General features: G+C 42.6%; 3 protein-coding genes across 3 annotated transcripts; 2 read left to right on the top strand and 1 right to left on the bottom strand.

Moving 5' to 3' along the window:
* Positions 1–3388: 3388 nt before the first annotated feature.
* BDR25DRAFT_353556 (uncharacterized protein) lies at positions 3389–3624 on the top strand (the record flags this gene model as incomplete). The annotated part of the gene is made up of 2 exons (XM_033695189.1): positions 3389–3528; positions 3564–3624. 2 exons carry the CDS (start codon positions 3389–3391, stop codon positions 3622–3624), a joined length of 201 nt encoding a protein of 66 aa, XP_033549377.1.
* Positions 3625–6662: 3038 nt separating this feature from the next.
* Positions 6663–9431, bottom strand: BDR25DRAFT_220715 (uncharacterized protein; the record flags this gene model as incomplete). Its single annotated transcript, XM_033685006.1, has 2 exons — positions 6663–9055; positions 9128–9431. The coding sequence occupies 2 exons, from the start codon at positions 9429–9431 to the stop codon at positions 6663–6665; spliced, it is 2697 nt and encodes an 898-aa protein (XP_033549376.1).
* A 593-nt stretch (positions 9432–10024) lies between these two features.
* On the top strand, positions 10025–11990 carry BDR25DRAFT_284009 (electron transfer protein 1, mitochondrial precursor). Its single transcript, XM_033688092.1, has 2 exons — positions 10025–10426; positions 10489–11990. The coding sequence occupies exons 1-2, from the start codon at positions 10062–10064 to the stop codon at positions 11618–11620; spliced, it is 1497 nt and encodes a 498-aa protein (XP_033549375.1). The 5' UTR covers positions 10025–10061; the 3' UTR covers positions 11621–11990.
* Positions 11991–12443: the final 453 nt, after the last annotated feature.

Here is a 12443-nt window from a genome sequence, read left to right as displayed (position 1 = left end):
AGATTAATAGCGTAGTCCTAGGGTTAATGTAGCAGCAGTTCTTCTAGGTTCTCTAGGGTTTTAAACATGTCTTTGTAGTCTCTATATTCTTTAGGTATCTTAGTTATTTTCTAAACTATTTAGTAGATTCTAATCTAGTTAAGATCTTATTCTTTTTTAAATTTTTTAAAAGAGATTTCTTCTAGTTCTTTCTTTATTAGGCAGACAGCCTAAGCTTTAGGCTTCTAGCAGGGGAACATTTTTAGCTTCTGTAGGTTTATTTAATTAGATTTCTTGTAAAGCGCTAGTCACACTGCTTCTTTGTTATTTTAGTAGGATAAGGACATAGTTTGCTAATTAATTGCAAAATTATGTTTGTAAAGCTAGTTATAACCTAATATTGCCTAGTATTTGCCTTCTAGTAGCAATATGTTAAAGGATATCTAGTCCTCTGTGCCTTCTGCTTTAGTAATAAGTTTCTCTGTTTTAAGTTAGATTTATCCTACTCTATATTCTATTAATAAGGCGTTAGCTAGGGATACTTTAAAAGGATTTTTTTTACTTTAGAAGAGTATGTTTTCTTAGTTAACCTATCTTAAATTAATTGCTGTAAATGTGCATCTACTATTAATTAGAGCAAGTCCTTCCTATTTCTAGCCTAAGTAACTAAGGATAATCTTAGTTGTTAGGCTTTAGCCAGGTCCTTGTCCTACTGCAATAAGAACGCAGACTTTATAGGGTGTTTCTTTATAGTCTATTTTATTGTCTTCTTTAACAGCTGTAGCTGCGTCTTTGTATTCTATAATCTAGTCTAATTGCATTTTATATTCTTAATATTCTAGTATTATGCATTCTAATACAGTGCATTAAGCATCTTCTATTTTATAATAGTATAGCGTTTAATTGTTTTGTTAGTGTGCCCTTTATTAGAAATAATAAAACATGCATGCTAACTTATTATTGCATTCTGTCTATAGTTCTTGTTTGTAGTTAGTACTGTTTCTGCAATGAAGGCAGTGTGGCATTTCACAGGTAGATGTTATGCTAGCAAGTGTGCTGTTATTAGGTGTGCTTTGTGTTTTATAGGGCCACTAGCCAGCCCTATGTTTAGTTAGCCAGTGTTTAATGCAGTACTTGTTGCTGCATAGGTACTAAGTGTAGGGGCATTCCTTAAGGTTATTTAGTATTAGTATTAGTTAGGCTTGTGTCTATCTAGGGTATTCCTTAGTTCTAACAATTTGTAACAGGTGGCTTTAATAGGTGCATTAGAACTTGTTATGTTACTTGCTTCTACAAGAAATGCAGTACCCTTTGTTCTGTTAGGTTTCTAAGTCTTTGCAGGTAATAGCTAGCGCAGGGGGGGGCGTGTTAGCTTGTTCTTAACATAGTTTAGGCGTTATTAGTAGCGTACATTGCTATTTAGGGCCTTCTCCCTTATTAAGGATTTTCTTAAACATTTTCTACTGCTCTTCTCTGTTTATAACTATGTAGTGTGTTCTAGTAATTTCTCTTAAAATGTTGTAAGTTTTAACATTATTATTAATGTGTACTTTATATATTAATTTTTTGTAGTTCTTTTAATAGTGTGTGTTGCTACACTTCTAGCAGTCTTTATAGGTAAATCTATATCTTAGCTCTTAAGCAGAGATTCCTGTTATTAGTTGCCTTAAAGGAAACTTTTCTTTCCCTTTTTTAACATTTACAATATATGTCACAGCTTAGGTGTAGCCTTACTATCCTTTATAGGTAGCAGCTTATTTTAGTGCCTTAAAGACTTTATTGTTATTTTATACTTTAACTTCCTAATATTCTATAAGGCACTCTTTAGATTTGTAGTTATCTCTACATTACTAGCAGAGGCGTTTGTCTAGTCTTTCTAGAATTTCTAGTCCTGTTAGACCTTATACTATATGCATTGCTTTTATAGTTAAGCTGCTATCTTTATTCTCTAGTTATTTAGAGTCTAGGCATTCTTAATAAAAGTAACCTACTTTTTTATAATTAAGGCATGCCTTTTTTTTAAGCTATTTCTTTTATTCCTTGTTTAAAGGTGGCTTTATATTTCTAAAGGTACTGCTCTTTTTCTTAGAGAAGCTACACATATGTTTAGCGTAACTAAGGTCTATAAGTTTAGTGTTAGTCTATAGAACTTCTTTTTTTTTCTAAAACTAGTTAGGTTTTACAGTTGTCTAGCCTTTCTTTTTTTTACTATATTACTTAGCATGTCTTTTATTATAAATAAGTGCTTTTTTAACATAATTCTTAAAGCTCTTAGGCTTTTTATTATAAGTAAATTTATTCTTAATAGTATCTGCAAGTCCTTTATAGAACATTTATCCTACAGCTTTTTTGTCTGTCCATCTGCAGATAGCTAGCAATTCCCTAAAGCAGGCTGCGTATTATTAGACAGAGCTGTTACCCTATTAGAGAGTATCTATTTAGTTAACTACTCTTTTTTTTTGTTAACTAGCCTATAGATTATAGTTAGAGCTGCTTTAAATAAGTTAATATTATTAAAGACTTTTTATATTTCTAGTAGTAAAGGTTTACTAGTTATTTTATAGTTTATTTAATTATTAGCATAGAGTTAAAACTAAATAGCAGGCAATTCTTTTAAGTGTAGGCTTATTTAAAAAATTATTTCTTTATCTATTCTAAAGGCGCCTTTATTATATTGCATGTAAAGGTAGCATTTAGTAAAGAAAGGTTTTAGGTCTTTAGCAGAACTATTAAATGCCTTAAAGGGGGCTAAGCGTAGGGTCTTTTTTAACTTAATACTAGTTTTTTCTTAAGTAATATTTCTAAAGTTAGCTACTTCTAGCTATAAAGCTTAGATTTAATAGATGTTTAAAAGTCTCTATTATGCTTAAAGCTAGAGGTGTTATTTAAGCTGTTTAAGCTTATTTTAGAGATAGAGTATTTACTAATTTTGTGCTTCCTTAGTTGCTGTAGGGGTCTAGCTAGTGCCAGCGGCTGAAGCGCCTGTCATGCTGATGTCTGAGGTGGTAGTAGCTATACTTTGCAGGGGTGGTGATTACTGTTACAATCCTTACTCTAGCAAAACAGTATTTTTAGGAGTACGTTAGCCTATAATAATATGTTATTAAAAGGGGTAGGACTTAGCTAGATTAGGTGTACAGTCTGTTAAGCAGAGTATAGGGTAGCGCAGGATAAAGGGTAGGCAGGCTTGTGGTTTAACCTAGCAGCTGTATAGAGAGCTAGTAAACCTAATCTGTAGGGATAGAAATAGAGGTATATATAGTGCAAGATATACAAGGCAGCAGTGTCTTTTTTAGGTTAAATAGCACAGCTTCTTAGTCTATAGAATAGGGGGGGGATAAAATAGACTTAATAGTAATCACAACCTCCTAACTATAGTTGTGATCAAGACTATATACATAGGGTTTGCATGCGCTTGCATGCGTTGCAGGCGTTGCATGCGTTGCCTGCATCCACCTGCAATGCCTGCATTGCCTGCAGTGCTCAGGTCTCTATTGGACGGTGCATTCCGCGAGGCTTTTGTCTAAAAGCCGGAGCCATTCCTCATCCGTCCTGTCACGTGATTCGTCCAACGTGGGGTTAAGCGCCTTCCATCCGACGTCGTTCGGGCTGTGTGGGACAGCCAGTTGGGTTATTACGGTCTGACTGTTGGCTGTAACACTAGTGTTAATTATTCTTCTTCTTCTAAGTCTGTGCAAAATAAAGAAATATTTATCTGTTTATATATATAACTATAACATAAGCCTATAACATGTAACGCCTAACAGCGTATCTAAATACTTTTATTTAGATAATAACTAATCTTAAATTTATATAAACCTTTAGTTCTTAAAAAAGAAATTTTACTAACTTAATTAAAGCTAAAAATTAGCTAGCTATTATTTACTTTTAAGTATTACTTTACTTATAAGTATACTTTATAATATATAATTTAGTTATGTATAAAGTTTTTAGCTAAGCGCTTATATTTTTTTAAAAAGTAAAATAACCTATATTAAATAGCTATAAAAAGTGTAATAAGTAAAAAAGTATATAAATAGTAATAATTTTACTATCTTTATAGTATTATAAAAAATAAAGTAAGTTATTAGTAAAGCTTACTATACTTAATATATTTAAGTTTATAAACTATAAAGTTAAGTAAAATCTTTTTTAAAACACACTAATTAGTTAGTTATAATTTTTTTTATTAGTTTATATATTTTATATATATATTTTTTTTACAAAAAAGTATACTTAATATAAGTATACTTTAATATTAATTTATATGTAGTTTACTTTAGTATATGTTATATAAAATATATTTAAATTATAGTTAGCTATATTTATTTTATATTTTTTAGCTATATTAGTGTGTTAGAGATTAGTATTAGCTATACTTAGTTATAGGCTATAATTATTTACATGTACTAGTTAAATATTATTATTATGTGTCTATTACCTGTCTAATACTAATTTGCTAAGCATTATGCTACAACTATGTAACAGCGCAGGCAAGACAATAGGTCTAAATGCAGTAGGAATCTACTTAAAGGCATATAGAAGTGCGTAGGGACTTAGAACCTAGGAATGCTATTAACACCTATAGGCCTTATATAAAGGATATTAGAAAACTACTAAGCTAGCTAAGAAAAAAGGTGTAACTAAATACTTAAAAAAATAAAAGTAACTATAAAGAATAAAGTTAAGTTATAGTTAAAGCTAATATAAAAACCTATTAAATAAGTTTTAAGTAACCTAAGATATAATAATTTATAAAAATTATTATAAACTATTTTTTAACCTAAATAACCTACTATAAAGATAGAATAGTAGGTAGCATAGATAGCACTAAAAGCAAGCTTTTAAAGAAAAATAAAAGTGTATTATAAAAAAGATAAATTACTACTAAGCCTTGCTTATTAGGATTTATGCTTATATACAAAGCACAGGTTATGTGACCTCTAAACAGGCTAGGGGAGGCTATACTATCCCGCTCTAGGACATCCCGCCTTACACCTACCTTAATGTGCTAACTATTGCTCTAAGCAAGCTTTGCTTTTACAGATCATTTATGAACTGTGGTAGTATTTTATTATAAAAATAGAGTATACACTTTAAAATTAAAAAGTGTGTTAACTAACAAAGGTGTAACTATAACATAAAAGTATAACTAGTACTTACTTAATCTCTAAAGTAATTTTTGCTATTTAAAGAGAGTTTTTATAACTAGTGTCGCAACCGCTGATCAGGGAGCAATGAGGAGCAAGTCTATTGACTATGAGAGGCTCATAGGGAGCCTGCCTATGTAGTGGGAGCTCCGGCGCCAAGTGTCTCAGGCTGCTCGTCCGAAACACAGGTGCGACACCAGGACCATGGGCTCTCTTACGCGACAACTAGCTATATACTTCTTTAGAGAGCTAGGTATAGCAGCGCTAGTAGCAACAAATCTAGTATGCTGTAGGCTAAGTTTAAAGTATTACCTTTCTAGGATGCCTAGTTTTAGGCGAGGTAGGCGTTCTCTAGAAAGTACGGGGTTAACGGCACAGGTCGGGAGTTGTCCGAGACTGCCTAGTGCGGTCTAGGCTAGGCTATGTCGGTCTAGGACATACCTAGATAGCTAGTTGTTACAAAATTTTTAAATATATAGTTTTAAAGACTTTATAAGTTACTATTATAGTTTAAATGCTTAAAAATGTAGCCTTTTAAAATTACTTAAAAGGCTAAAAGTATTTAAACTTCTTTATTTGTGTATTAAAAGTTAACTAGTAGATGCATTGTTAATTAAAGTAGACTGTTCGCTTGTGTAGACTGCTTGCTTGTATAATACGTTAGCTTTTTAGATACTTAGTCTAGAATACATCACTTCTCTTATAACTGATGCTCATCTGAGGTTACATTATCCTATACTGTTTTCCCACACGAATTAATTGCAGATGACACTCCTCTCTGTTATCTAAATTAGGAGATTTGAAATTAATGCAGAATTTCTAAGCATGCTTAATCTCGACTAGTTTTTCTAGATTAGTCCCTAGTGTTGAGGCATTCCTTCTCCTACGTCATCACCGGTTTCCGACCTTGGCAATCTAAATAGCACTGATCCTGGAATGTGAGCCACGTGACTGAACACGTTCACTTCTGTCCAAAGGTTGATCTTCGAAGCACGTAGGACAATGCTTAATGGGGATGGGAGCCTCACATATTGTACGCTAGTATTGTGACGTTTTCCTAAAAAGGGAACATTCGTAGGATCGGATCCGAAACATTTGCGACCGCGACTACGCTTAGAAACTCTCCCAAGGCTAGGAGTCTGAATTTGCGGAGCCCATCATTGTTGAAGAAGCGTTCTTGTTGTCAAAGCGTTGATTGTTCAACGTGTCACTGCAAACCAGGGAATAGCACGAGGGTAGAGTTACTCTTCTTAAACCTTTCCTACGGTTAGAGAGGGTGTTAAGAGACTAATTTCTGCTAACAGGAAGCATTTCGTAATTCATGATTTCATGATGTAATCTGTCCGTGGGAAAGATTGCTCCCTAGTCTAGATCTTATGTCTACGTTGATGATCCCTGTGCATGTCCCAAGATCACACCAGCAATCCACTTAGGTATCAAGGAAAACCCAAGCATGTAGCCTCTGTCGTTGGCAACCCCTCAGTGCCCCGTATGGTACAACTACCTCGTCATACAACTGCCTGATGGCTCCACTCATAAATTCCCGATAACGACCATAAATCTCAACTTCCCATCCCCAAGTTTTCTCCTCGCAGCTCCCTCCCCCTCCCCCATCGCCGTCTCTTCACTCCCATTTCCATTCAATACAATCTCATCTAACATTAACGTGCTGCTTTTCCATCCCCAGCTTTGACTGAAGTTGAAGCGGTCGGGGGCGCTCTCGTAAATACTTAGCATCCTGCCGCCTTTTGAAGGGCTGTAAATCTTGAAGTACGTTTTGATCGTCGGACGACCATCGACATAGGGAGAGAGAGTTGCGATGGCCGCGCGGGACTTTCGGGGCACCGGGAAAGAGAGGCTGGGGTTTGGGTATGCGGTTTCTGGTCCTTCGTCATCCGAGTCGTCGGAGGGATGCTCGGATGGAGACAGTAGGGCTAAGTGGTAAGGTGGAGATTCAACCACTCCCAAATCCGCTGGGGGCGATGTAGATAGGGATTGGAAGTGTTGAAACTGGGGCGAGGAAGAGAAGTTATGGATTACGTTGCTAGCAGGTCGAGGAAATCGGTCTGCCTTTCGACGCCGACCGAGACTGCTGGTCGTGAAGAGAGGGTTCCGCAAACCTGTTGAAACGAGAGTTGCATCTACGTCGCCCCCGCTCCCACTTGTATCCTCCTCACCTGTTTGGTCGGTGGTCGGAACACGACTGCTGCGTCGACGCTCGCGTCGTTCGCTGCGGAGTAACATTTCTCTCTCAAGCTGCCCAATTCGCTCGTCAACAGAACCCACGTTTCGTTGGCTAAGGGTGCTGCTAGGGGTGGTCTCGTCTATCTCACGCTCCTTAGCGCGGTGCAGGTAGACTCCCAATTGAACGTTCTTGGCTGAGCGAACCTTTTGAATGTAGATATTCCATAGTGAGCCTGCGTATGACACAGTGCGTGAGTACACTCTCTTCTTTTCCTTTAGAAAGCGCGGGTTTGGGAATTCAGCAGAGAATCGGAAAGGAGGGAATTCGGTGTAAGCCATCGGCTTTGGCTGGCCGGCATTGCTTCCGCTTGCGGACACTGGCCTCGCCGGATGATCGGCGCGCGTGTTCGGATTGGCGATGGTTGATGGAGTAGATGCGAAGTCCGTCGCCCACTGGGCATCCTCTGGTTGTATCGTGGCCGACAGGCGATTTGCGTGACGCTGGAAGGAATTCGAGGTTGTGACCACTGGTTCAGCACCGTTACCAAGCACAATGTTACAGTCGGTGCTAGGAATCCAGAACTTGCGAGGCTTGCCGTTTCCATCCCAGCTGCCAGACTCCATCTCGGATTCTTTGTCAGGAGTGTAGACGCTTGCCTTCCGCTCACCGTTAGCGAATGCCCGGCCTTGAGTTTTGGTCATTGTGACCGTTGTCATTAGCTCTGGCATAATCTGGCTGAGGCCTAGCTCTTGGTCCTTCTCGTCTGCATTCAAGACCCTTTGCCGTAGAGCCAGCTGTTGCCATAAGGCGCTGGAAATTACTCTCTCGGGCATGACGAGCAAGCCAAATACATCTCGTGCGGCCCTGATGAAGTCTAGCTGCTCGTACTCCATGTGAATGTAGTGAATGCCTTCATCGAGAAGGACTAAGATGCGCTCAATATCTGGGTTCGTGTAAAGAGCGAACCATCGAGCGTGGCTATCGGGCATTGGTTGGCTGACTGTTAAGAAGTTCTGGCGGTAGACAGAGTCGAATCGAAGGGCCATAAGGCCCATGGAATCGGGTGCTTTCGGGGTGGGTCTTTGGCCGGGTTCCATCAGCTCGGCGTCGATGGCCGCTTCCCGAAGCCGTCGGTCAAGGAGACGCTTAGCGAGCACCCACCGGTCCCACTCGCTGTTGACGAAAAAGCCATCACCTGCAACAATCTCCCGGATGATGTCGCCCGGGATGCCGTCCCAATACCGCAGGGGCATCTCCCAGCCATTGCGATGCAGCATGGATTTGGCTGATGCTAGGATGCGGTCCCCGGGGCGTCCGTAGTAGTTTGTTGTGACCAGCCTGATGAGGGGCGAAAGCGTCTCCAGACTCATCTGGCGAAGGATAGACTCTATGGATGCGTCGATCATGTCCTGCATCTCGAGCCAACAGCCGGTGGCGAACAGGCCGATGGCCTCGGTATCACCTTCTTTGGCAATGTCACATCCGTACAGTTTTTTTATTGCAAGCTCGAATGCAGCCCGTGTGATGCTGGTGTCAATTTCCTCGGGATGCAGCGCCACCTCTTTGGACTGGCTCTCTATCCATGGCTCCGACAAGGCCGTGGTGAAGAAGGGGGCCCGGTCCAAGATCAAGCGGTGTAGGGCATAGCGCTGGCCAAAGGCGATGACTGTGATGTCCGAATGGCGTCCTTCAAGCAGGCCGCGCATGTAGAGGTGGTCGGGGAGGGATACGGCCTCGGATGCTGCGGGTACAGTGGTCAGCACTTTCCATCACCTGCACTCTTGAGGTCTTCGGGTTGGAAGCGGGGACTGACATCGCAAGTACAATGGCCCCGCTGCCTGGTTGTACGACGGCGTTCGTGAGCTGGGCAAGGTCGCATCGCCGGCAAACAATCGACTCAAAGTGAGTGTCGTGTAGTCTCTACCGCGCGCAGTCGATTTCTTGCTGTCGACGGGTGTGGTGGGGTCGTCGGCGTCCTTCTGTGCCCTCTCGATGCCTGTGTTTATCTGGGCAGCCGTCGTCGGCTGCTCGTCCAAGACCTTTAGTCGGGCGGTCCGCTTCATCATGGCCGAGGAGCTGGCCAGCACAGCGAGCGGACGCGAAGAGTTAGGTGACATTTCCGATACGACCGTTGCTACCCCTGGCGAGAAGAGGCTAGTATGATGGGTGTCTGCAGCCTCATCAACGGCTCCGTCCAGATTCCATGCCGTGTCATTCCCGGGCTCGTCGACGTCGGGCGACGACACATGGTCCGGATCCTCGCTGGACTCGTGACCGTCATGGATCGGAGAGTGATGCATTTCGTTCATGCTGCTATCTCAGGACATCAAGCTTAACAGGTATGCTCCACAGGTATACTCCACAGGCTGCGGGCTCGCCGCAGGGTATCAGAGGCAGGACCTCAATGGAGGAACGGGAGGGGATATATGGACATGAATGAGACGCTAACGCTGTGTGCTGAAAGAATGGAGAAGGGAATAATGCAGCAGCCAGCGAACAGGTGAGTAGTGAGGGTCATCGGGATTGGTCGTCGCGGTGACGGATGATGATGCGCCATTGTGATACGGTTCGCGCTGGAAGATTACATAGTTCCATGGCTGCTACGGCGGTGGCGGCGCAGGGCTCAAGCCGCGATCTGGGCGCTTGTCCGCCGTGCTTCCGCGCGGCAGAGCCGCCAAGTCGTCAGTCCACCTGAAAACTCGCCTCAACCCTCGCGGACGTCTCTTTCCCATCGCGCAGCCATTGCGATGGCCTCAATATTCCAGACGTTCCCCTTGTTGCGGAGCGTTGCCCCGCGGCTCACGCGCCGCCTATTTGTCTATCGGCCGTGTCTCAATTCGCCAGTTCCCTCGCCCATTCGAGCTCCAAGTGCATCTGCTCCTCAAGTGTCAGTGCTGCAAGCCGTGAGATGGAAGTCGACAGCAGAAGCCCCGGTGGCGGTGGCCGCTGTATTGAAGGCCCAAAGTAGCCGCAAAAGCTTCCCGCAGAAGAGCAGCAGGAACTTCTTCCCGATGGAGAGCAGCAAGAGCGTGGCATACTGGCTGCTGGGGAGCGCGGCCAGTGTCTTTGGCATCGTAGTATTCGGCGGACTGACACGCCTCACCGAGTCTGGGTACGTTGTGCTTCAATTGGTGCTCGGGTGTACCGAGGTAGGCACTCGCTAACGATGTGCAGACTTAGCATCACCGAATGGCGTCCCATCACCGGCTCGCTCCCACCCATGAACCAGGACGACTGGGAGAGCGAATTCGCCAAATACAGGTCGTCACCCGAGTTTGCCCTCCTCAACGCCAACATGACGCTCCCCGAGTTCAAACAGATCTACTTCATGGAGTGGACCCACCGGCTCTGGGGCAGGGTCATCGGCGTCACCTTCCTGCTACCCACAGCCTACTTCATTGCGCGGCGCCGTGTGTCTCGTTCGATGGCATGGAAACTCGCAAGCATCTGCGGCCTGATCGGATTCCAGGGCTTCCTCGGCTGGTGGATGGTGAAGAGCGGGCTACGTGACGACCTCTTCGCTCCGGGAAGCCACCCCCGCGTCAGCCAGTACCGCCTGACGGCCCATCTGGGTGCCGCCTTCGCTGTCTACTGTTCGATGCTCCTCTCCGGCCTTTCCATCCTCAAAGAACGCCGCCTGCTCGCACGCCCAGAAAAGGCTCGCAAGGTATTATCACTGCTCATGAATCCGAAGCTGCGCCTGTTCCGGTGCTCCGTAGTCGCGCTTGCCCTGCTTGTCTTCGCAACTGCCATGTCCGGTGCGCTAGTAGCCGGCCTGGACGCCGGCCTCATCTACAACGAGTTTCCGTACATGGGCATCGGCCTGACTCCACCTAAGAAGGAACTCTTTGACCCATTCTACAGCCACGTCAACGACCACTCTGACCTGTGGTGGCGGAACATGCTCGAAAACCCCTCGCTTGTCCAACTTGATCACCGAATATTGGCCACCACAACCTTCACAGCCATCATGGCCCTGCTCACTTACACTCGGTACTCTAGCACTGTGCGCGCTACGATTCCCAAGAATGCGAAGAAAGGCGTCATGGGAATGGTACATCTTGTTTGGATGCAAGCAGCACTTGGCATTGGCACTCTCATCTATATGGTTCCTACCTGGTTGGCTGCTGCACACCAAGCCGGAGCTTTGGCACTGCTCACAGGCGCTGTGATGCTCTACAGTAGGATTTCGCTTCCTCGACGCGCCATCAGACGCCGGTTGCTTAAGTCTCCTTCTTTGCAGCATCATGCAACGCGACCTCTGCGTGAACGGCTTGGAGCCACAGGCCCAGACCAGACCAGGTAATGAAACGGGCCGGAAATATATATCCTGTTGATATTACCATCGATTCTAGCAAGAGGTTTAAAAGATAGACTTCACTCTAGTCATGTTCTGTGTTATGCTTATCACACGCTGTAAGTTTATCATGAAATGTACTGAATCAATTCTGGGTTACTTTTCCACTCTTTGTTAACTGCTTCCTCCTCATCTCCTTATAAGCTTCTATCGCAAAATTCTGCGCCCTTTTCACGTAAAGTGCGGCCTCCAGTAACTGCAGAGGACTAGGTCAAGTTATGGTTGGGGCTGATATGGGGACCCTTTGGATAGGATCTAAGCAACCTAAGATAGAACAATTTGTAGAATTATTACACTACCTCTTCTTTTATAGGCTAATAGTCCCTATCTATGGTGTTTAGAAAGTATTTAGAACTACTTTAAAACTAATTTAAATAGAATATAATAAGTATAACTATCTTAACTAAAATTTCCTATTACTAAGAAATAGACTAAAAACCTAATACTAATATAATGCCTTTATTATAATGTTTTTGTTTAGTAGTAACTAGCAGTGTAGTTATTATTAATATAGCAAATTTATTATTTATAGTAATAAGTGTTTACTTGCCTTACTTATATAGTCTAGTTAATGTTGTTAGTTTCTTTTTTAGCTATTATCTAAATCTCTACTTTATAGGTATTATTGTACACCTAACATTCTATAGCTTAGTCTACTAACTAATTATAGTATTAAAGAAAATTACTATGCTGCTCTGCCCCCCTCCTAGAGCCTCTTTAGAGGCGTTTTAAGTTATCTGCCTTTAGGCTGCCTGCGCCCTTACCTGCAGCC

Source organism: Lindgomyces ingoldianus (assembly GCF_010093535.1).
Source record: "Lindgomyces ingoldianus strain ATCC 200398 unplaced genomic scaffold BDR25scaffold_11, whole genome shotgun sequence".
NCBI classification, from domain to species: Eukaryota; Fungi; Ascomycota; class Dothideomycetes; order Pleosporales; family Lindgomycetaceae; genus Lindgomyces; species Lindgomyces ingoldianus.
The sequence above is the reverse complement of the archived record's forward strand: the minus strand, read 5'-3'. Positions and strand labels throughout refer to the sequence as shown.

Bases quoted from the DNA above. Each gene is read 5' to 3' on its own strand.
- BDR25DRAFT_284009 (XM_033688092.1), top strand. From the start codon at position 10,062: ATGGCCTCAATATTCCAGACGTTCCCCTTGTTGCGGAGCGTTGCCCCG. The intron at 10,427-10,488 runs GTACGTTGTGCT...AACGATGTGCAG, and splicing joins ACACGCCTCACCGAGTCTGG to ACTTAGCATCACCGAATGGC.